The sequence below is a fragment of the Blennius ocellaris genome (assembly GCF_963422515.1).
Source record: "Blennius ocellaris genome assembly, chromosome: 22".
In the NCBI taxonomy this organism is placed as follows: domain Eukaryota; kingdom Metazoa; phylum Chordata; class Actinopteri; order Blenniiformes; family Blenniidae; genus Blennius; species Blennius ocellaris.
The window spans coordinates 1,324,723-1,350,842 of record NC_137671.1 but is presented as its reverse complement, the minus strand read 5'-3'; the positions used below and the strand labels follow the sequence as shown (position 1 = coordinate 1,350,842).

At 44.0% G+C, this 26,120-nt stretch overlaps 1 protein-coding gene across 1 annotated transcript; it reads right to left on the bottom strand.

Moving 5' to 3' along the window:
- Positions 1–1,914: 1,914 nt before the first annotated feature.
- On the bottom strand, positions 1,915–25,321 carry slc13a4 (solute carrier family 13 member 4; the record flags this gene model as incomplete). The annotated part of the gene is made up of 16 exons (XM_080518533.1): positions 1,915–2,052; positions 3,347–3,484; positions 4,768–4,929; positions 6,392–6,513; positions 8,023–8,141; positions 8,238–8,339; positions 10,144–10,245; positions 10,419–10,538; positions 12,431–12,615; positions 12,704–12,790; positions 12,875–12,914; positions 13,866–13,929; positions 14,027–14,202; positions 14,307–14,443; positions 20,071–20,199; positions 25,199–25,321. The coding sequence occupies 16 exons, from the start codon at positions 25,319–25,321 to the stop codon at positions 1,915–1,917; spliced, it is 1,944 nt and encodes a 647-aa protein (XP_080374659.1).
- Between the last annotated feature and the right edge of the window lie 799 nt (positions 25,322–26,120).

The window sequence follows — 26,120 nt, the reverse complement described above, 5'->3', positions numbered from 1 at the left end:
ATTAAAATGTGTGTACAAATATAAAGCAAAGACCTCCTGTAGTGTGACAGTGAGTAGCACTGCACCATTCAACTTTTTTTTTTTTTTTTTTTTTTAAACTCACCTTACCTGAAGTACATTTAATCCTGCATTTTAAAAAAACCACACAGAACCTGGATTAATAAATGTTTGCGATTGTATTCAACGCGTCGCTTTAAGGCTACAACAAATACTTTCCGCAGCACTTTTCTGACTCTTCCACAAAAAAAAAAAAAAAAAGTGAACCACTTGTTTGGTTCAATACATTATGAAATAATCATAACATGGAGAAATGCTATTATTTTTTAAACGTTCATATGTGTGTGGGCGTTTTGTTTTTATCATAAGGCACGGAGGACAAAACAGGTAAATTGTTAAAATTCCAACGAAAACATGTATTTTTCAACACATTTCTGATTAGAAACAACTTAACTGATCCAAGGTGCTTTTTCTGGCGACATTTCACTGCATTTTGCTTTAGAATTGGCTTTTTGTTCAGATTGCAGTCATTTTCTGTCATAATCACTTGTTCTTTTTTGAAAATAAACATTTTCCTCACGTATACCCTGCACCACAACAAAGAAAAACATTACATTTAAAAGGTTATTATGGGAGTGTATCACCAGTCGAGGGTGAAATTGGCTCCTGAGCTGAAACGTGTTTGACACCCTTGATTCATTTGGTCATTCTGTGTTAATGCAGTTATGATAAATAACTACTGCTGTGAAAGAAAAGTCACTAAACGTCACAAACAGGAGCTCAAAAATGGTCTTGGGCAGAAATGATGGGGATTAACAGGAACTAGACACATTTCTTTAAAAAAAAAAAAAAAAACCCAAAACAATCGCCTCACACTATATTGCAACGTTAATTTACAATAAAACCAGAGCAAACTCTAGAGTTGACTTTTAGTGTCTTTAAAAAAAACAACCATGATCAGTCAAACAGCTATTTTATCACATAAATAAAGTACGTGGGATATTACAAAGGCACGAGGAGGACAGGAGATGTTTTCCTGTCGCGATTTGAAGAAGGTGTTTCTGAACTGCCTGAGTAGAAAGAATGTAAAAATCCACGGCAGACGAACTCTGGACACTTTGAGACGAATCAAGACGGCAGAATTTCTCAAAAAAAGGTAGCAGCTAAAGTTGGACGGCGTTTAAAGTTTCTCTTTGCGTAGAAAAGTACGTGTGGAATCTGTGCGGACGGTAACATCAGCAGCCGTCGTAGGGAAAACGTACGTGACCGCGTGCCTTTGAGCAGCAGATTTCACATTAAAACCCTCTGCAGTGACCATCGTTCCCTCCTCAACACCAGCTTCCGTCACAACAAGTCACTACTAATGTATTGTCATCTAAAAACAAAAACAAAAAATCAAAGTTCTTCATCTTTGTAGCCACAAAGTACAGTTTTTTTTTTTTTTTGAATGATTAAATGAAAACATGATGAGAAAATCATGTCAAACTGCATTAAAAAGGTAAAAAAAAAAAAAAAGACATTTTGCCAAAGGTGTAGAGCTCCCCCTAGTGGCCACTTCGACGAACGTTGATCGTATGAGCTCCATGAAGCCGACACACACCACACACACACACACACACACACACACACACACACACACACACACACACACACACACACACACACACACACACACACACACACACACACACACACACACACACACACACACACACACACACACACACACACACACACACACACACACACACACACACACACACACACACACACACACACACACACACACACGATCTTCCTTCAAAGCCAGTCGGTCTCGTCCTCCTCGTCTCGTCCCTCCAGAAACTTCCGTCCTCTTCAAAAACATTCAGTCATTTTTCTTTTCTTTCTTTTCGTCTCCGTGTGTGCGTCCGGCGGCTATAAGCCCCCCGTGACGTTCCTGGACGTGGCCCAGGCGGGGAACTCGGCCAGGCTGAAGAGCGGCGCCCCCCAGGTGGTGATGGCCAGCATGACCACGGCCACGCCGATCAGGTTCACCCCGAAACCGGCCTTCACCTGGCGAGGAAGAGGAGGGGCGAGGTGAGGGGCGAGGAAGAGGAGGGGCGAGGAAGAGGAGGGGCGAGGAAGAGGAGGGGCGAGGTGAGGGGCGAGGAAGAGGAGGGGCGAGGTGAGGGGCGAGGAAGAGGAGGGGCGAGGTGAGGGGCGAGGAAGAGGAGGGGCGAGGTGAGGGGCGAGGAAGAGGAGGGGCGAGGTGAGGGGCGAGGAAGGGGAGGGGCGAGGTGAGGGGCGAGGAAGAGGAGGGGCGAGGTGAGGGGCGAGGAAGAGGAGGGGCGAGGTGAGGGGCGAGGAAGAGGAGGGGCGAGGTGAGGGGCGAGGAAGAGGAGAGGGGCGAGGAAGAGGAGGGGCGAGGTGAGGGGCGAGGAAGGGCGAGGTGAGGGGCGAGGAAGAGGAGGGGCGAGGAAGAGGAGGGGCGAGGAAGAGGAGGGGCGAGGAAGAGGAGGGGCGAGGTGAGGGGCGAGGAAGAGGAGGGGCGAGGAAGAGGAGGGGCGAGGTGAGGGGCAAGGAAGAGGAGGGGCGAGGAAGAGGAGAGGGGCGAGGAAGAGGAGAGGGGCGAGGAAGAGGAGAGGGGCGAGGAAGAGGAGAGGGGCGAGGAAGAGGAGAGGGGCGAGGAAGAGGAGGGGCGAGGAAGAGGAGGGGCGAGGAAGGGCGAGGTGAGGGGCGAGGAAGAGGAGGGGCGAGGTGAGGGGCGAGGAAGAGGAGGGGCGAGGTGAGGGGCGAGGAAGAGGAGGGGTGAGTTGAGGGGCGAGGAAGAGGAGGGGCGAGGTGAGGGGCGAGGAAGGGCGAGGTGAGGGGCGAGGAAGAGGAGGGGCGAGGAAGAGGAGGGGCGAGGAAGAGGAGGGGCGAGGTGAGGAGCGAGGAAGAGGAGGGGCGAGGAAGAGGAGGGGCGAGGAAGAGGAGGGGCGAGGTGAGGAGCGAGGAAGAGGAGGGGCGAGGAAGAGGAGGGGCGAGGAAGAGGAGGGGCGAGGTGAGGGGCCCGTCGACGTGACAAGCTCATCAAGGGGGAAAAAATACTACAGTACTCGCCATTTGTTAACGTTTATAGTGTGGTGTGTGTGTGTGTGTGTGGTTTCATTACAAAAAACCACCAACAGCACCCTCTAGTGGCACGACATGAAAACGCCTCGTGAAGCGATGGCGTGCAACTTTGGACCTCAACACTCTGTACTCAGTGTCTTGGTACTCTGGATTACATAAGAAACACGACGTTCCCCCGCAGAGTGTGTGTGTGTGTGTGTGTGTGTGTGTGTGTGTGTGTGTGTGTGTGCGTGTGTGTGTGTGGACGCCGCACCATGTCGCTGATCTGCACGTGGCCGTAGCTGAAGACGATGGCGTTGGGGGGGTTCCCCACTGGGAGCATCACCCCGAAGGACACACACATGGTGGAGGGGATGAGAGTGTGGAGGGGGTTGATCTGCAGGGTCTCCGACTGGAGGGAGGGAGAGAGAGGAGAAGAGAGAGAGAGGGAGGGAGGGGAAGAGAGAGGGAGAGGGGGAGGGAAAGAGAGAGAGAGAGGGAGGGAAAGAGAGAGAGAGAGAAGGAGGGAAAGAGTTTATAAAACAACAGAGTTGTGGTGTCGTACTTCACTGTTACACATCTGTACTTAAGACTTGTCTATACACCGTTTAATTATTAGTCCTTATTATTACTTAGTCATTGTTGTGGTTACTGTTATTTTCTAAAATCATTATTGCTATTACTGATCCTATTCATGTTTAATTTAATTTAATTATTTTATTTTTTTCTCTTTTCTTTTTACTTTAAATTCGTAGTGTTTCATCATTATATTGCTGTCAGAGACTGGGTTCTATTGTTCTTGCTATTTTGATTGTTTAAAAAGAAAAGGATATGATATGTACAATATTCTATGTGTACACTGTTGTATTTTTCAACCAAACAAAGATAAAGAAAAAGAAAAGCAAGAGGGCGTGTTGTGTAGGGCGTGGCGAGGCGGGAGGGCGAGGAGGGAGGGCGAGGCGGGAGGGCGAGGAGGGAGGGCGAGGCGGGAGGGCGAGGAGGGAGGGCGAGGCGGGAGGGCGAGGCGGGAGGGCGGGCGAGGCGGGAGGGCGAGGAGGGAGGGCGAGGCGGGAGGGCGAGGCGGGAGGGCGAGGAGGGAGGGCGAGGAGGGAGGGCGAGGAGGGAGGGCGTGAGGGAGGGCGAGGCGGGAGGGCGAGGCGGGAGGGCGAGGCGGGAGGGCGAGGCGGGAGGGCGAGGAGGGAGGGCGAGGCGGGAGGGCGAGGTGGGAGGGCGAGGAGGGAGGGCGAGGCGGGAGGGCGAGGTGGGAGGGCGAGGAGGGAGGGCGAGGCGGGAGGGCGAGGAGGGAGGGCGAGGAGGGAGGGCGAGGTGGGAGGGCGAGGTGGGAGGGCGAGGAGGGAGGGCGAGGCGGGAGGGCGAGGCGGGAGGGCGAGGCGGGAGGGCGAGGAGGGAGGGCGAGGAGGGAGGGCGAGGTGGGAGGGCGAGGAGGGAGGGCGAGGCGGGAGGGCGAGGCGGGAGGGCGAGGCGGGAGGGCGAGGCGGGAGGGCGAGGAGGGAGGGCGAGGAGGGAGGGCGAGGTGGGAGGGCGAGGAGGGAGGGCGAGGCGGGAGGGCGAGGCGGGAGGGCGAGGCGGGAGGGCGAGGAGGGAGGGCGAGGAGGGAGGGCGAGGTGGGAGGGCGAGGAGGGAGGGCGAGGCGGGAGGGCGAGGCGGGAGGGCGAGGCGGGAGGGCGAGGTTACCAGCGCCGACAGGATGGGCAGGAAGACGGTGAGAGTCGCCGGGTTGGAGGCGAACTCGGTGACGGCCGACACCAGCAGGCAGGCCAGCAGGGTGACGGCCCAGGGGGGGAGGCCGCTCATGGGCTCCAGCTGCCGGCCGATCCACACCGACAGGCCCGACACCTGCACACACACACACACACACGCACGCACACACACACACACGCACACACACACACACAGGATATTTAACAACGCACTGTAAATGTCCTACCTGTACCGTTCCACCTGCACTGAGTACATCTCTTTACCTTTATACACTGTGTGTACAGCAATCCTGGCAATTTACTCTATTTTGAGAGGATTTTTCTTTTTACTGGATTGTTTTCTTTTTACATATTCTATTTTTTGTGCTCTTGTTTAGATATTTACATATTTTAATTCCTTAGTTTTATAAGTTCTGCACCTTTTACCTTGAGCTGTTGTAAGTTTGTGTTTCCCCCTGGGGAGGAATAAATAAAGCTCTCTACTACTACCACACACACACACACACACACACACACACACACACACACACACACACACACACACACACACACACACACACACACACACACACACACACACACACACACACACACACACACACACACACACACACACACACACACACACACACACACACACACACACACACACACACACACACACACGAACTGATTCACAAGTTCATTTAATTTGATTTCCACTTATTCTCAGATTTCTATTGGGCTTTTATGAACATACGTAGAACAAAAACGTTGTTCAATTGTCCAAAATGTATTTAAATACATTTCTTTTTCTCATAAAATTTTTGGTATTAATTATATAGACCTATTATCTCACTAATTTTTTCATTTCCACCTGCGTGGATTGTGTAAAAAGAAAGGAGAGAATATTCCTCCTTTCTGCTTGGGCATTTGAACGCACCATGGATGAATCAGAGAAGAACCAGCCAATCAGAGGCCATCTTTTAAAAAGGTCTAGACCACATGACCTCAACTGACCAATCACGTTGCTCGGGACTGGGCACAACATAAATCCGGAAGTGCGTTGTGTCCATAAGCCGAGAATTCGCTATATTTTTGGCGAAAATCAGATCAATTCAGGCAAAATTTGACTTTTATTAATAGTGAGGGACATTATACAGACATTTTAGAGGCTTTGAGCAACACGTCCGCTATTTTTTCGGCCGTCTTTTCTGAAAATTGACCGTCCAGATGCCTGAAATCATGCTTGATATCAACAATATAACTGGATATATTAATTATTCCTTCCACTAGTTCAAGTCTTGCATTCAGTCCATTTATTTTACATTTCTCCTCCTTGTGGGTTATGTTTTTTTTATAGATTTCTTCAATAATCATCTATTGGTACTTTGGGTGGGTTAATCCTCCTCCAGCTCCTTATAATAGCTTTTTTTAAATTTGAAAATTTTTACATACTTCTAGTATTCTAATAAAGTATCTATCATTTCCCATTACACTCCTTTTCAGTCAAGTTGCACATATACAGTACACTGCAGGACATTGGAATCTTCTCACCCAGTATTTCTTGCAGATTTTTCTATAAATCATTTCCAGAAATGCATTTATTTCCATTTCACCTTGCAGCCGGCGGCCAGCGCGTAGCCTCCTCCCACCAGGATGACGATCTCCCACGGCATCAGCCTCTGGAAGTCCTTCCAGGTGATCATGGGAGCGAGCGGGTCCGACTCCGAACTGTCCGCTGAAGCACAAAGATCCAGTGACACAGAAATTAATAAACTATGAAACAACAAGTTATTTGATTAATTTTTGTCCTTTGCAGGACCACCAGGCCATCCGTAGTTTGAACATTCTCTCCCTCCTGTTACTCCCATTACCTTTAAAACACTTTAAACTACCGCGAGTCCTTCATCCCCTCTGCTGTTAGATTGTACAACAAGGCTGTAAAGTAACATACAATAACCTGCAATAACCTGCAACAACCTGCAATAACATACAATAACCTGCAAAAAACTATGCAATAACCTACAATAACATGCAACAACCTACAATAACATGCAATAACCTGCAAAAAACTATGTGCAATAACCTGCAAAAAACTATGTGCAATAACCTGCAAAAAACTATGTGCAATAACCTGCAAAAAACTATGTGCAATAACCTGCAAAAAACTATGTGCAATAACCTGCAAAAAACTATGTGCAATAACCTGCAAAAAACTATGTGCAATAACCTGCAATAACCTGCAATAACATGCAATAACATGCAATAACATGCAATAACATGCAATAACATGCAAAAAACTATGTGCAATAACCCCTGTAGCTATGCCACTTATCTATGTCTTTTATCTACGCCACTTAATTGACCACTTAGGACAGAACCTGCCAACACTGTTATTATTTTTTACTATAGTATGTTTATTGTACTTTATTCTACACTTTGCCCCCCCTCCCCCCATCATAGTTTAATTTCCTTGTATTCATCTTACTGTATACTTTGCTCCCCTTAGAACTTATTATACTTTATTATAGTTTGTGATTTTTATCTAATTTTAGTCCGATTTTATTTTATTTATTATTACTTTTTACTGTAAATACTTTTGGCCCTTAGAGTTCTTGATAGTCATTGTATATAAGATTCCTCTACTCTGATCTAACTGTTTGCACATTTCTTGTCTTTCCTACTTATGAGTCCCTAAGAGCAGAACGTAACAAGTACATTTCTCCTTTGTGATCAATAAAGGCTTATTTGATCTTATCTTATCTTATCTATTAAAAACTTGCGCCTTTGCGATGGTCGTCCAGGCAACACCTCTTGTTCTCTGGTTTCTGACGCCGAGACGGAATTTCTCAAAGCCTATCGAGTTTAATTCAACAAACTAAACGTTCAGACTGTTACAAGCTGCACAATAACCGAGACGTCAGGCGTCTTGTGAGGCATACAAATGTGGAATTTCAGAAAAAAAAGTTCAGGGAAACAAGCAATGGAACCATTTATACGTTATTCGTGAATATCAATAAATACATCTCATGTATTCATCTTAAAAAGTTACACAGATATACAAATCTTAACTATATTTGGTGGCCCATTGTAGTTTAAACTTGTTTTACTCACTAAAAATTATATTTCCAATGGAATATTTCACATTTTCATACTTATTTAGTGTAAGGAAAATAGAGGAAATCAGGAAGTGAATGATGTGGATTCACTGCAAATTAATTCTATTCCAGGTTAAATATCACCCAACCTGAGTAGGAGGAAGAGGAGGAGGAGGAGGAGGAGGAGGAGAAGGGTCGTCTGGCTGGTATGAGGAAGAGCAGGAAGCCCAGGAGGACCGACACCGTGGCGTCGGTCCTGTAGCCTTTCCTACCGGGGAGGAAACGAGGGAGTCAATAGACGTTTTGACGGCGAGACGGTTTAATAATAAATAAATAATTAAATAAATAAAACGAAGCTTCTTACTTCTCAAAGAGCGACGTCCAGCCGGGAACGAAGCCCGGCTCTCTGGTGAACCACAGCAGAGTCATCAGGATGAAGAAGACGCCCGTCACCACCTCTGGGTAACTGGGAGACACACACACACACACACACACACACACACACCACAAGAACACGTCAGCGATTACGGCGGCGACACGACGTCACGTCTGGCAGCCAAACATGAACTCGTGTCAAGACGGGAGGAAACCGGCGTGAAATTCACACCAACGGTTTGATCCTGACCTGAAGTCCTCCTTCACCTCCTCTTGTGTATTTCTACATTCTTTAAATCTGTTTTTCTACCTTTTTGAGTCAAGACACACTTTTTTCTTTGTAAAACATCTGGAGTCACACCTCCACCTGAACATGTTAAAAAGTTAAACTCTGTAGCCTCAATTAACAATATAAAGTCTTTCTCATCAAAGTTTGATCAACAGGAATCCAGTAAATCCAGAAAGCAAGGACTTTTTTTTAATAGTGACTCCGTCAGTGTGAAACCTGGACCTGATGGATGAAGAGCTGAGATCCTGGTTTTCAAAAACTTCTCCATCACTGTCACTGACACAGTACTTTGATACAAGATGGTAGCAGGAGGTGGAGATGAACCACACTGACGTCTGTCACTTTACATTTCACCGGCAAAGTTCTGTGCTGCCCTCTAGTGGTGGAGAGTATTTATACATGATTCCTCTGCAACACACTGTCGCTGTGAGAGGGAATGTTTTTAGAAAAAAATGTGAAATGTGATAATTTCCCACGGCTCAGCTGACGATCTGGAGGAAACATCAGCGGTTGAGAAACACTGGTCTAGAGTACTTTTAACTTGCTAACTTTTAACTGTTCTTCCTTTTCCCTCCCATCTCGTCTCAAAGGTTTTTTTCTTCCTATATAAGGGAAGTTTTCCATCGTCGCTTGTGGAACTGTTGGGTTTTTCTTTGTAAAAGTGCCTTGAAATTATTGTATTTGGCAATATAGAAATACAATTATATTAGAAATAGTTTTCATCGATGAAAACAGCAACATCTATCTATCTATAGAAACAACAAAACAGGGCAGTTCAGCAGCATTTCAATCAGATTTAAAAAAAAAAATTAAAACATGAATAACTTGCAAATTTCTCTACTTTTTGTTTTCCGGTTAATGGAACTTTGGTATATTTTGAGTTTAGCAAATATTCCTTATTTAAAGAAAAAAATCTCTCAGCGTCCTTCACTGCTGTGTTTTATAAACACGTTATAAAAAGTCGGTATTCTATTTTTTTGCTTATATATATACTTGTCTATACACCCATTTAATTATTATTGTCATTATTATTACTTAGCCATTGTTGTGGTTACTGTTATTTTCTAAAATCACTATTGCTATTACTGATCCTATTCATGTTTAATTTAATTTAATTATTAAATTTTTTTCTCTTTTCTTTTGTTGTTTACTTTTTACTTTACATTCGCAGTGTTTCATCATTATATTGCTGTCAGAGACTGGGTTCTATTGTTCTTGTTATTTTTATTGTTTAAAAAGAAAAGGATATGATAGGTACAATATCCTATGTGTACACTGTTGTATATTTCAACCAAACAAAGATAAATAAATAAATATAAAAAGTCAGATTTTGGGAGACTCGTGACTCTGTTGTGCTGTTTTTTTTTTTTTTTTTTCGAGTTTTATAGAGAAGCGACAGATTTTAGCGCCTCATTCGGTGAGTTTTCAGAAGGAAAACGACCCCGTGTTCAAAAACGCCTGGGCGTATTTGTCGGCGAGTTCATTTCTCCAGGAAAGCGGCGTGCGGTCGTTCACACGACCCGGCGAAACTCAGGCTTTCGGCCCATTCTTGTACGATTGGAGGTCATTTTTCACCCACAAACTGAGTTTGAACACACACACACACCTGATGGGCCCCAGCTTGGAGTACTCCTCCTGGATCCTCTTCTCCGACAGCACCTCCCTCCGGGTTTTGCGCTTCTTGCTTAGCGAGCAGGTTTCCCTGAAGCTAAAATTAAATAAAATAATAACAACATGACACAGCAGGCGTCACCGACCGCACGCCGACAACACGACGCTCTGACCGCCCGTGACGACGCCCGGTGGTTTATTATTTTTGTTGATTTCGGCGGGCGAGTCACCCGTCGCCGGGCGGAGACGCGCTCCGATTGGCCGACTCACTTGCAGCCGAGGAAGAGGAAGTGCAGCCACAGCCAGGTGAGCACCAGCATGATGAGGGCGATGGGGAAGCTGAAGATGAACCACGTGCCGAAGTTGATGACTTTGGCGTCGGGGTAGCGGCTGGAAAGGAGCAGAGTTCCGTGGTAAACTAACGTTTGTTTTTTTTTTGATGTGGCACAGAGTATACGACAAGAAAAGATCTATATTTTGCAAAAAAAAACTAAACAATTACAACAGAGTATTATAACAATCTCAACAAAAAGCCATTTTTAATAAAAAAAAAAATAAAAAAAATACAGGAAAATGTCCCAAAAAAATGGGTTCTAAGGTGGAACTTTATAAAATAAATAAATAAAATAAAATGCTCTGACACGGTCCCCAAAGGAAATGACAAAACGTAGCTATGCGAACACGCACCAACGCCGTCTCCACGGAAACCGGGGTGGGGGCGCGTTTCTGAGGGAAACTGGTGAAAACACAACTTTTTGAAAACATTCTGACACAGTCTCCATGGAAACTTGGTGAAAACACAACTTTTTGAAAACATTCTGACACAGTCTCCATAGAAACTTGGTGAAAACACAACTTTTTGAAAACATTCCGACACAGTCTCCATAGAAACTTGGTGAAAACACAACTTTTTGAAAACATTCCGAATCAGTCTCCATAGAAACTTGGTGAGAAAACAACTTTTTGAAACATTCCGACACAGTCTCCATAGAAACTTGGTGAAAACACAACTTTTTGAAAACATTCCGACACCGTCTCCATGGAAACTGGGGAAAATACAACTTTTGAAAACATTCCGACACCGTCTCCATAGAAACTTGGTGAAAACACAACTTTTTGAAAACATTCCGACACCGTCTCCATAGAAACTTGGTGAAAACACAACTTTTTAAAACATTCCGACACCGTCTCCATAGAAACTTGGTGAAAACACAACTTTTTAAAAGCATTACAATACATTATCCGTGAAAATGGAACAAAATGCAACTTAAAAATGGTCCGTCTCCATGGAAACAAGGTGGTGAGATGCAACAGCTACTGGGCGTAATAAAGGGTTCTGCTCACGCAGGAGAAAGATTCACATTTTCCCGTCATCTAGATCGCAAAACAACCGATAGAAAAAAAACCCAGCACCTCCTAGTGGCCTGGCATAGCAACCGCATCGTTTCTAGCGTCTCTTTTAATGCGACGTTGAATATTTTCCGAGATGGAAATCTGTCCTCAACAAGCACATGGTGAAAACACAACTTTTGAAAACATTCCGACACCGTCTCCAAAGAAACTTGGTGAAAACACAACTTTTTGAAAACATTCCGACACCGTCTCCAAAGAAACTTGGTGAAAACACAACTTTTTGAAAACATTCCGACACCGTCTCCAAAGAAACTTGGTGAAAACACAACTTTTTGAAAACATTCCGACACCGTTTCCATGGAAACTGGTGAAAACACAACTTTTTGAAAACGTTAAAATACATTCTCCGTGGAAACGGAACAAAATGCAAGTTAAAAATGGTCCGTCTCCATGGAAACAAGGTGGCGAAATGCAATGGCGACTGGACGGGTTCTGCTCACGCAGGAGAAAGATTCACATTTTCCCGTCATCTGGATCACAAAACAACCGATACAAAAAAAAAACAGCACCTCCTAGTGGCCTGGCATGCAAACCTCATCGTTTCTATAGCGTCTCTTTTAATGCGACGTCGAATATTTCCGAGATGGAAATCTGCCCTCAACAAGCACATGGACTGCAGCTCCTTCCAGCAACACATCAGGATTACAGACACAAACACACACAGACTCACAAGCTGACCTTTGCCCAACAAGCCGCGACATGAAGGAGGCCATTCTGCCGGGCTTATGGCCGCGGCTGGAGGAAATCGGCTCTGGCAGGACCGCGGAGGCTGATTAGTTTGATCTCAGACCCCCCCCCTCCAGACACAGAGTTAACAAACCCCCCCCCCCCCCCTCCCCCCTCAAGCCGCCAAGAAATCAACCACCTACGTGTTGAACTGCTCGGCGAAGATGAGGTTGGTGGACGTGCCGGTGATGGTGATGAGGCCGCCGATGGTGGCGGCGTAGGTGATGCTGAGCGACAGGCACTTGCAGATCATGTGGTCCCTCTTGGTGGGGTACTGGGAGTCCCGCCTCGCCTTCACCCGCTTCACGTTGGGGATCTCGATCGCCACCTGGGAGGCGGTCCGGGGGCAGATTTAGATCCTAGCCCCGCCCCCTTCCCCAGCCCAGCCCCGCCCACCACCCGCCGCCGACTCTCACCTGAGGCAGGTGTCCGTTGGCGTGCCTGGCGAACTGCTGGGTGGAGATGGGGTTCAGGCCGAAGCCGTTGAGCTCGCCGGCGCCGCCCTGAGGCGGGAAACCAGAGAGTCAGCCATTCCGTCTACTGGTGTCTGATTGGGTGAAAGCAGTAAAGGCGGCGCCGGGACTCACCTCGGCCAGTGGGCAGAACTCCTGCTTGGCACATTCACTACTGGGGGATTCAAGTGGGACGTTAAAGCGCTAAAACCACAGATGCATGTCAGGATGTGTTTTACACCAAAATCTAACAGTTTCCTCAGAAGTTCTGTCTCATTTGTGCTCAAACTGCTCAAATTGTGTGAAAATGGAAAGAAAATAAAAAGTCACATATGCAGAAAAGGTTAGAAGCTCCTTGTTGAGGAAATAATACAATAAAAACACATATGAAGGTAAAAAGCCTAATTGGTAACCATGTAGAGTTACATACGTATTAATAATAGTTTTTATGTAGGATAACAGAATAATTATTAATAATAATTATTATGTAGGGTTACATAATAATTAACTCACTACAACCAGGATTTAATGCATTAAGATGGAATTGCATAATAGAGATGAAGAAATTTAAATATAAGATGAAAATTTTCTTTTCATGTTTTAAGAGTGCAGGACTTGGAGACGAGATTTAAAAAAATATATACTATTAAAAAAACAATTATAATACATATATATTAAAAACAATATTATCAAAAAACGAATAATATATTTAACATAAAAAATACATATTATAAAAAATAAGTGTGTGTGGTGTGTATACACACACACACACACACACACACACACACTTCTTTTCATGTTTTAAGAGTGCAGAACTTGGAGACGAAATAAAACAAAATATATATATGTATAATATATAATAAAATAATGAAATGTATATATTTATAATAAAAAAATAAACATCATGTGTATATATATATATATATATATAAAAAATATAATGCAAATATAAAACAATTTCCACATTATCGGTTCCTTCTTCTCTCGCAGGCATGAGGAACACATTTCTCAGTTCTTGCAGAGTATTTATGGACTTTATATTTTTTCCCCTCATACATCATCAGATTGTCCCGGGGGTCGCCGTGGTGACGCGTCCGGCTGTGAAACAACTAGCGGCGCTACGTACTTGTCGTTGCGATACAGCAGCTCCAATTGGTTCTTTTCCAGATTCTCCTCTTTGCCTGAAGCGGCTGCAGAAAAACAACAAAACGACACAAGAATCACTGTAAGCGGTTGTCAACGTCACGCGGCGTCGCCAGGGGCAACAGGCTAGCGCGCGCAGCGTACCGCTGTCCTCCTCGGGCGGCTCGGCCGTGTCGGAGTCGTGGTGGCCGTCGGCCAGGCCGGTGCAGATGAGCTGCTGCAGGACGGCCTCGGCGATGGGCATCACCATGGCGGTGGTGGAGGTGTTGCTGAGCCACATGGAGAGGAAGACGGTGCAGCACATGAAGCCCAGCACCAACCTGGAGGGGGGGGGGACATCCATCAATCAATCAACCAACCAACCGTCGGTCGTCCTCCATCGCCCTCTGGTGGACGGACGGCGGCGGCGGCGGCGGCGACTCACATCCCGGGTTTGGCCCCGGCGATCATCACCATGCGCAGGGCGATGCGCTTGTGCAGGTTCCACTTCTCGATGGAGGCGGCCAGGCAGATGACGCCCATCAGCAGCAGCGTGGTGTCCTTGCAATACTCCGCCGCCACCTGCACACGAGCCGCGCTAGCGTTACGCCGAGCGGGGGCGGCAGCGTTGCCTCCCCCCCCCACCCCCGCTCCCCCGGCCGGGATCCGTGGAAACGAGGGAAAACGCAACTTCGTGGAGTGACGAGTCGTTCTGCACGCGCTCAGTAGATGAATCGGGGCAGCAGTGTTGCGACTCCCCGTCCATGTTTTCCTGGGACTTTTATTTTGACAGTCACCGCCATAACAATCCAATGTGGCGGTTTTATTTTATTTTGACAGTCACCGCCAAAACAATCCAATGTGGCGGTTTTATTTTATTTTGACAGTCACTGCCAAAACAATCCAATGTGGCGGTTTTATTTTATTTTGACAGTCACTGCCAAAACAATCCAATGTGGCGGTTTTATTTTATTTTGACAGTCACCGCCACAACAATCCAATGTGGCGGTTTTATTTTATTTTGACAGTCACCGCCATAACAATCCAATGTGGCAGTTTTATTTTGACAGTCACCGCCACAACAATCCAATGTGGCGGTTTTATTTTGACAGTCACCGCCACAACAATCCAATGTGGCGGTTTTATTTTGACAGTCACCGCCACAACAATCCAATGTGGCGGTTTTATTTTGACAGTCACCGCCACAACAATCCAATGTGGCGGTTTTATTTTGACAGTCACCGCCACAACAATCCAATGTGGCGGTTTTATTTTGACAGTCACCGCCACAACAATCCAATGTGGCGGTTTTATTTTGACAGTCACCGCCATAACAATCCAATGTGGCGGTTTTATTTTGACAGTCACCGCCATAACAATCCAATGTGGCGGTTTTATTTTGACAGTCACCGCCATAACAATCCAATGTGGCGGTTTTATTTTGACAGTCACCGCCATAACAATCCAATGTGGCGGTTTTATTTTATTTTGACAGTCACCGCCAAAACAATCCAATGTGGCGGTTTTATTTTATTTTGACAGTCACTGCCAAAACAATCCAATGTGGCGGTTTTATTTTATTTTGACAGTCACTGCCAAAACAATCCAATGTGGCGGTTTTATTTTATTTTGACAGTCACCGCCACAACAATCCAATGTGGCGGTTTTATTTTATTTTGACAGTCACCGCCATAACAATCCAATGTGGCGGTTTTATTTTGACAGTCACCGCCACAACAATCCAATGTGACGGTTTTATTTTGACAGTCACCGCCACAACAATCCAATGTGGCGGTTTTATTTTGACAGTCACCGCCACAACAATCCAATGTGGCGGTTTTATTTTGACAGTCACCGCCACAACAATCCAATGTGGCGGTTTTATTTTGACAGTCACCGCCACAACAATCCAATGTGACGGTTTTATTTTGACAGTCACCGCCATAACAATCCAATGTGGCGGTTTTATTTTGACAGTCACCGCCATAACAATCCAATGTGGCGGTTTTATTTTGACAGTCACCGCCATAACAATCCAATGTGGCGGTTTTATTTTGACAGTCACCGCCACAACAATCCAATGTGGCGGTTTTATTTTGACAGTCACCGCCATAACAATCCAATGTGGCGGTTTTATTTTGACAGTCACCGCCATAACAATCCAATGTGGTGGTTTTATTTTGACAGTCACCGCCATAACATTCCAATGTGGCGGTTTTATTTTATTTTGACAGTCACCGCCAAAACAATCCAATGTGGCGGTTTTATTTTATTTTGACAGTCACCGCCACAACAATCCAATGTGGCGGTTTTATTTTATTTTGACAGTCACCGCCACAACAATCCAATGTGGCGGTTTTATTTTATTTTGACAGTCACCGCCACAACAATCCAATGTGGCGGTTTTATTTTATTTTGACAGTCACCGCCACAACAATCCAATGTGGCGGTTTTATTTTGACAGTCACCGCCACAACAATCCAATGTGGCGGTTTTATTTTGACAGTCACCGCCACAACAATCCAATGTGGCGGTTTTATTTTGACAGTCACCGCCACAACAATCCAATGTGGCGGTTTTATTTTGACAGTCACCGCCACAACAATCCAATGTGGTGGTTTTATTTTGACAGTCACCGCCACAACAATCCAATGTGACGGTTTTATTTTGACAGTCACCGCCACAACAATCCAATGTGGCGGTTTTATTTTGACAGTCACCGCCACAACAATCCAATGTGGCGGTTTTATTTTGACAGTCACCGCCATAACAATCCAATGTGGCGGTTTTATTTTGACAGTCACCGCCATAACAATCCAATGTGGCGGTTTTATTTTGACAGTCACCGCCATAACAATCCAATGTGGCGGTTTTATTTTGACAGTCACCGCCATAACAATCCAATGTGGCGGTTTTATTTTATTTTGACAGTCACCGCCAAAACAATCCAATGTGGCGGTTTTATTTTATTTTGACAGTCACTGCCAAAACAATCCAATGTGGCGGTTTTATTTTATTTTGACAGTCACTGCCAAAACAATCCAATGTGGCGGTTTTATTTTATTTTGACAGTCACCGCCACAACAATCCAATGTGGCGGTTTTATTTTATTTTGACAGTCACCGCCATAACAATCCAATGTGGCGGTTTTATTTTGACAGTCACCGCCACAACAATCCAATGTGACGGTTTTATTTTGACAGTCACCGCCACAACAATCCAATGTGGCGGTTTTATTTTGACAGTCACCGCCACAACAATCCAATGTGGCGGTTTTATTTTGACAGTCACCGCCACAACAATCCAATGTGGCGGTTTTATTTTGACAGTCACCGCCACAACAATCCAATGTGACGGTTTTATTTTGACAGTCACCGCCATAACAATCCAATGTGGCGGTTTTATTTTGACAGTCACCGCCATAACAATCCAATGTGGCGGTTTTATTTTGACAGTCACCGCCATAACAATCCAATGTGGCGGTTTTATTTTGACAGTCACCGCCACAACAATCCAATGTGGCGGTTTTATTTTGACAGTCACCGCCATAACAATCCAATGTGGCGGTTTTATTTTGACAGTCACCGCCATAACAATCCAATGTGGTGGTTTTATTTTGACAGTCACCGCCATAACATTCCAATGTGGCGGTTTTATTTTATTTTGACAGTCACCGCCAAAACAATCCAATGTGGCGGTTTTATTTTATTTTGACAGTCACCGCCACAACAATCCAATGTGGCGGTTTTATTTTATTTTGACAGTCACCGCCACAACAATCCAATGTGGCGGTTTTATTTTATTTTGACAGTCACCGCCACAACAATCCAATGTGGCGGTTTTATTTTGACAGTCACCGCCACAACAATCCAATGTGGCGGTTTTATTTTGACAGTCACCGCCACAACAATCCAATGTGGCGGTTTTATTTTGACAGTCACCGCCACAACAATCCAATGTGGCGGTTTTATTTTGACAGTCACCGCCACAACAATCCAATGTGGTGGTTTTATTTTGACAGTCACCGCCACAACAATCCAATGTGACGGTTTTATTTTGACAGTCACCGCCACAACAATCCAATGTGGCGGTTTTATTTTGACAGTCACCGCCATAACAATCCAATGTGGCGGTTTTATTTTGACAGTCACCGCCAAAACAATCCAATGTGGCGGTTTTATTTTGACAGTCACCGCCATAACAATCCAATGTGGCGGTTTTATTTTGACAGTCACCGCCATAACAATCCAATGTGGCGGTTTTATTTTACTTTGACAGTCACCGCCATAACAATCCAATGTGGCGGTTTTATTTTGACAGTCACCGCCATAACAATCCAATGTGGCGGTTTTATTTTGACAGTCACCGCCACAACAATCCAATGTGGCGGTTTTATTTTGACAGTCACCGCCAAAACAATCCAATGTGGCGGTTTTATTTTGACAGTCACCGCCAAAACAATCCAATGTGGCGGTTTTATTTTGACAGTCACCGCCAAAACAATCCAATGTGACGGTTATATTTTGACAGTCACCGCCATAACAATCCAATGTGGCGGTTTTATTTTGACAGTCACCGCCATAACAATCCAATGTGGCAGTTTTATTTTGACAGTCACCGCCATAACAATCCAATGTGGCGGTTTTATTTTGATAAATATAACAAAAACCTCCCTTTTGGAAGAAATGTTGTTTTATTAAACTATAAGCTTTATATATATACATGTATATATATATATATATGTTTTAAAGATATTTTTTATATATTAAAAAGTGAAGGTTATGAGATTCCTGCTGTGACTCAGGAGCAGGAATCCAGGGAGGCGAGAGGAAAGGAACAAAAAACCAAATCAAAAAGCACCATAACAGACGGGAAACGTTGCGTAAAAACTCTGCTGGCAATATTTATGGACCAACGTTTGCAAGCGGCTTACGAGAAGCGTTAGCGGGCAGCTTTGTCGCCGGTTGTGTCACATGAGGCGTTCAGCTCACCTTTTACATAACGCCGGAGATACAAAGGAGGAAAGTGTGTTACTAGTATTAAAGAAAAGAAACAGAACGACGGCGGAGGAACAAAAACTGAACCTGGTGGAGGAAACGAGAACGCTTGTGACCTGGACTTAATGTATTTAATGGACTTAATGTATTTAATGGACTTAATGTATTTAATGTACGTCCGCATGTCCAGCAGGTCACGTGACTTACTCCCACAACTGGAACGAAACTATTATTACGACCATATTTACTGGTAAAACCACTTCAATGTCATTTTTTTATGAGTAACTGGGAAATCCCCACTTCCCACATCAGGAGAATCTATAATATTGCAAACAGTTCCTCATTTTCTTACTCCGTTACTCACGATTTTACATATATTTTGAATTCAATGACTTTTTTTGAAAATGTAATGTTTACAAATTGATGCCATGCGAATAATTTATAACCGTCAAAAATGAGGCTACGGCAACTTAGAAACTTTCATATATGTGGTTTTTGAAACGCGCAGAAAACTGATATCCTATATTGCATTTATTCATTTTAATTTCAATATATTTGCAGCTGTTTAGTATGAGAATTTAGCAATTTAATCAATATTTTTGTCAGCATTTCTGAGAATTTTAAACCAATTTTGGCTTTTTTTTTTTTAAAAAAAAAGCTTTTTTTTACTTATCTAGTCATTTTAAGCAGTTTTTCTTTTAATTTGTCATTTTAGATAATTTTTTTTCCAGCATTTCTAATTTTAAACCTATTTTGGCTCTTTTTAGAAGCTTAAAAAAAATTATAATCTTTTTTTTTCCTCTGGGAAATTCTAGTCATTTCGTGCTTTTTAAAAGCTTTTTTGTTTTGTTTTTTAATTTTCTGATCTTTTTTTTCTTCTAGAAATAGAAATTCTAGTCATTTTAAGCCATTTCATGTTATTTTAGAATTATTTTTTTTTTGTCACTGTGACTTTTTAAGAGCAATTTTTCAGCCAAGAGTTAAGAATCATTTAAAAAATGTCTCTTGCATAATAACAATAAGATAAAATGTCTATTTATGTGATTGAGTGAAGCCGGGCTGAAGAGCTCTTTGATCTTTGATGTAAAATAAATCTGAAAACTCAATTCACTCTAAACTCGTCGGTCAAACATAGTCGACTGTTGCTCAAACGGACGATTTGCTAATGTTTTTGTCTTTTCCCCCCAGAAGTGACCCATCAGACGGACCGACCTCGCTGGACTTGAGGACTCCGAAGAGCGGGTAGAGGAAGGCGGGGACCAGCGCGGCGGCGCCGAGGGGGACGGCCTCCGACACCCAGTAGACCGCCGTCACCATCAGCACGTAGGCACAGCATGCCTCCTGCAACACAGACAACGCGTCACCCTACGTACAGCATACTTTTACTCTTTGATGTTCGTTTGGCTTTGTTCGTTTGGCTTTGTTCTTTATAGCGTCGACGACAAAAAGTTATGTTTTTATATGTATTTTACCAGCTTCACACACACAAAAAAAAAAACTTAATTCCTCGGAATGATTTGCCATCATCCAAGGAACAATCGATACGGTTTTGGGATGCTAACGGCTAAACTTTTTCTGAAAAAAACCCCCATAAAAACCTTGGGGGGGAAAAATGTCCCATGCAAAGTGGATGAGGCGATCAAAGGAGATCCGTTGCCATGGAGACGCTCCCTGCTTAGTGTTTCACATGGCGATGTTGCTGCCTAAAAGGCTAGCTAGTGTCGACAAATCAACAAATCATCGACTTGAATTCCACGAAATTTCCAGGAATGACTCATCATCATTCAAGGAACAATCGATTAGATTTTTTTCGGACGCTAACGGCTAAACGTTTTCCCCAAAAAAAACGGCAGAAAAAAAACCGTCCCATACGAAGTGGGTGAAAGGAGGTCGGCGTCCGTTGCCATGGAGACGCTCCCGGCTCAGATCTCCTTTATACAGACGATGCATTTCACTTCCTGTACAGATCCAATAAAATATCTCAGAAAAGTTGATTTATTATATTAACTTTCTTTAGAATTTAGTTTTTCTTTTGATTTATTCTGATATTTTCACGTCTCATTTTACGATTTTCACTCATTTTTAAATGCGGCGGATCCCATTTGTCAGTTTTGGAGTCCCGACTGGACGACCCCGTGGAGTTTGTTATCGTTGGTGAAGTGTGTTTCTCACACACACACACACACTCTCCCTTTAACACCTCACACACACACACACACACACTCACACTCCAACGGTGCATTAATCTGGTTCTGGTTGCGCAACATCGACACGCTGTGGCGACACGAGCGGGCTTAGTGACAAACCTTCCAAAGTAAAGCGGAATCTCGTGACCTCCGTTAATAAAAGCAACAAAACATGAAAAAACAAACAAACAAGCCACAGCTTCAATAGAGACGATTTCCGCCGGGACGTAGAAGAAGTTCCCGCCGTGGCGCTTTTACGCAAGAAGAACATTGTAGGAATGAAGAATTAAAAAGCAAAAAAAAAAGCAAACAGTCCCTTAATCTTACAATAATAAACACAGAAGGAGGCCGAATCCCAGCGGGCGAGTCGGAGGCGACGCGTGTCCAGCCTCTTTTAATACCCCTGCTCCAAACCCGCTTCACTTTCTGAAGTCCGTCTGAAAGTATGAAAGCCGCGGCGTTTTCTTCGTCAGAAAGATGAAAGTTTGTAGAGTTTTCTTTGATCTTTGATACACAGACGTTAAAAAGGATTTCTGGGACCATTTCAGAGGAAATCTGGGATATTAGACCTTCTAGCGTCAAACCTGAGGCGTGTTCAGGCGTTTTTATTCAGAATGTGGAGATTCTGTTCAGACGGCGACACATGAAAGGGACATTGTGAGGTTGTAATTTATGAAAATCGGTCGTTTTAACTCAGGAAGGTCAGATATTCTGTACTTCTTCGCACCGGAATTAATCCTCGGGTCATTTAGGTGACTCCGTTTCGCGAAAGGCTTTTCTTTTTTTTTTTTTTTTCAGACGGCACCCAGCAGGGTTTTTTTTTTATTTTTTTTTTTAACTTGGCAGGAGGAGACGGAGTGTTTCCAGCTGCCGGATCACGGCGAGGCGTTTGGGTTCACGATCAAAGACGGAGGCAGACGGCAGAACGACGACGGGGTCAGAAAATAAAAGGATAAACCGCAAAAACGTCCAACGTAAACACATTTTGAGTCGCTTAGAAAACCTTGACATCAGTCTGGTACTCAACATTCTGAATATTTACACGTATTTGTAAGGATTCAATGTGCAGATTTATGGAATTATACTTTCATTTTCAATGTCCAACAAGACAAATTAAAATTTTTTAAAAGAATTAAAAAAAAAAACAAAAAAAAAAAACCTCTAGAATGTGTTATTGTTGTTCGTTAAGTGAAAATGGAAACCTTTTCTTGCGATTTGGGGTCTTTTTATACAACGACCCTCAAAAATGCTACTTTTTGAAGACGCTCCGACTCCGTCGCCATGGAAACGGGGGTAAAAAACCCAAACAAATGGCGTAGTTCTTCTGCACATGCTCAGCAGGTGAACAACAAGTCCCTGTGTTTATTCTCTCTGACTTGGTGCTTTTATTTTGGCAGTCACTGTGACAAGAATCCAACCTATAGTATTTTGTTCTCTGTGTGCGGTTTTACTGCAAAAACGACCCACAGCCCCCTCCAGTGGCCCGGCATGACAACGACATCATGTTCAGTGTTTCCGTGAAAAAGATTTTTGGGTAAAAGGTGAAATTTTTCAGAAGAAAAGCGCCGAATGATACATAATTGACCATCGATTTTTAACATTGATTCAACCGAGAAAAAGTAAATAAATAAAATTTGATACTTACGTCGTTTTCGTCTGCATTTAAATTCCCTCATTGCTGTACTCTGATTACTTTGTCCCGTTATATCTGCACTGCGCCTTTAAACACACCGTCTCTAATGAAGGTCAGATCAAAGTCAGCCTTCACATGCTTATCGCACAAAAGTTCACGTTTCAGCATTTATTTATTTATTTTTCTCAACTCCGGTGGCCGCACAGGTTCCACTGTTCCGTCGCTCAGTCACAGGAGGACGAGGGGAAAACAAATGGAGAGATAAGAGGGAAGACAAGAAGAGGTCATGGGTCCCCCGCCATCGACCGTCCCTCCGTCTTTTCAACCTCTCAGACTTTATACGCGGACGTGTCCCAGATAAGGACTCACACAAAAGCGCTGATGCGATCAGAAAAGATCCCTTCGTCTCCCGAAAGCTGATTTTAACTTTTTTTTAAATCGACTTTTCAAAACCTTCTGTGCTTTTTTTTTTTTTTTTTTTTGGAGAAATCCTGATGCGATGAATCTAATTCATGCTTTATGGACAAAAAGTGGCGTTAAAATGTGGAATTTTCATTGATTAAATCGCTAATTTTTTACTTAAACGAGGCAGGAGACGCAAGCCTGAAAAAAAATCTAAATTAAAAACAACAAAAAAATTTTTTGTTCCTCATCCGCGTGTGAAGAGAAAAAAAACACCGTTATTTGAAAGAATAAATGCAAAAACAGGATCAATATGATCCCTCATATATTGTCAGTATTAAAAATTCTAAATTAAAAAGTATGCAAGTTAAAGTTAGTGAGTTTTTTTTTAATAGATTCTCCTGTTTTTTTGGACCAAAATCTCAGTTCCAACTGATTTTTTTTGTCGCTTTCATGCGGCGACGTTATAAAACGTAAATATTTACAGCATCAGAGCTCGTGATATACTGAATTAAAGCGTAATGCACGTTGAATTGTTGTTATTTCCAGGACAGGAAATCCGGACGATAAGTGTAACGGTGCGACAGTCGCAGGCCGACATGAACAATCTGCTGGAGATTCATTATAATATATCAAATAATTAACATTAATAATATAATACTCAGCAGAAAGAGAGAAACAATTACAAAAGGTGGGTTGAGTTCAGCGCATCGGGAATGTTTAGCCGTCGTATTAATACACACAATAGCAGTTTTATACGACAACGAATCTGTTCTGAGTAAATAAAAGTACTGAGAGCCGACGTTTAATAATGTTCTCGTGATATTTACTGGCTTGATTTATCTGATTTGGATTTTATTAAAAAACAAGTGTGGCACGTGTTTGATTCCGTCTGCCCCCGGCGTGACGACCTCCTACAGATGTTCTGCTCTCCTGCAGCTGGACCCAGTACTGACACACACACACACACACACGCACACACACACACGCACACACACACACGCACACACACACATTCCTGACGCAGTCCGGGGTCTCTGGTGTCGTAAGGAAGCCACGTGGGGCCTAAAATCCAGTGTGGCGGTCGGTTGATTATATAACTTAATTGCTTGGATTGTTTCTTTTTTTTTTGCTCCTTTGTTCTTTCTTGTCCTCCTCCCAAGGCGCCGCTGACATAACAGCGAGCCTCCTGATTGGCTGACGGAGGAGGTGAAAATAAAGAGTTATTAAGCCACGACGACTCAAGTTTTAACTGTTTTTGTTTGCAAAATGCTAAATACTGGCAAGTATTTAAGTTTGTGACGGTTTACGAAAATGTTTTTCACGAGTTTTTAAAAAAAAAAAAAGAAGAAAAAAAGTGGGGGTTAAAGGTCAACTTGTGCCAATCGGAGCCATTGGAGAAAACGATTTCTGCCACGTTACAAACTCGCTCTCGACTGTTCCAACGTCAGGAAAGTTCAGGATCCGGTACCGGAACCCGGATCCTGAACTAGAACCACAAGCCGAACGTGCAGAACTTGAGTTGGATTTAAAAGCCGGAAATTGAGAAATGCACATTTGAGCAGATTTATAGAATCTTGTTTAAATACTTTCCAAGCAGGATTAAAAAAATCACCTGCTTTTTAACAGCTAAAAGAGTTCAAATGTGATTTTTTTTTTCCTGCCCTGACACTTTGATCTCCAGCTCATCAGCATGTGGCGACGTCTCTTCTCCAACCCTCTGAAACAGGCCTAGAGCCTAGAACCACTAGAGGGTCTGATTGATTCCCTTTGTCTTCCTCACACACAAACAATCACACAATCACACAAACACACAAACACACACACAATCCCATCAAGACACGCTGATTAACAGATCCTCAGGATGTTTTAAGGGATATTTTCATTGTCATTTATGAAAATCAACACTGTGCGACATGAATGAACTCATAACAATAAGTTGAATTAATTTACATTAATAAAATGCATTTTAGAATGAGTCTCGACTGGCCTTTCTTTTTCTTTTTTTTAAGAAATGCGCAATGCGTACAGATGTTTACTTTCCCCCTCATTTGTTTGCAAATGTCGAAAAGACGTGTTGTTTTTGTTTGTTTGTTTGTTTGTTTGTTTTTCTACTCACGCTGGTGGGGTGGATGAGCGGCAGCGGCAGCAGGGACAGCGGGATGAACACCACGAGGACCAGCTTCCTCGCCCTCCACAGCTTCCTGAACAGATCCATCCTGGCTGCGGCCTCCAGCCTCATGGGTGACCCGGGAGGTGGAGGAGGAGGAGGTGGAGGTGGAGGAGGAAGAGGAGGTGGAGGTGGAGGAGCCCCGGAGGCACGGCGGACCGCGGAGAGGTGAGGCGCTGCGGGGGAAGCGGTCCTCCCGGGAGTGCGTAAAGTTCCCCGTTCGGGCCGTGCGCCTTTTTACGCACGGACTTGCGCGAGGGTCGGACTGAACCGTGCTGATCCGAGCCGATCCGATCCGATCCGAGCCAATCCGAGCCGAGCAGCAGTCTCCTGGAGGAACACCCCCCCAACCTCTGCCGCCTCTGGGTGTCTGGAGCTCTCGAGGAGCTCAGGTGAGTCGCCCGGCTCATTTAAAGGGCCGAGGCTGGACGTGACCACGCCCCCGCCGGGAGGCTCAGCCAATCAGGACACTGGAAAGTTTTCTTTTTTTTTGGGAAAAAGAACTTTTACAAACTCGCGGTGGCTCAGCGTGAAATCATCCATCACATAGAGAACAAGAAGAAACACAGAAAAGAGAAATACAAACGAAGAAGCAGACAAACGTGTGTAAACAAACAACAATAACAATCTGGGCTTTTATACTGAAATTAAATCAAAAGACAAAGAAGCATATCTTTGTATATTTTTTGGAGAAAAAGCACCACATTTTTTTTAAGAGAGAAAAAACAAACAGTTGAAGGATTATTCCTCCATTTATTACAGTGTAAAATAACATTTCCCCGACAAGAGACGTATATTAATAATAACGTTACATAATGCAGAGGTCTAAATTGTTTACATCATTAATCTAGAGAGAAATCCAATCTTTAAT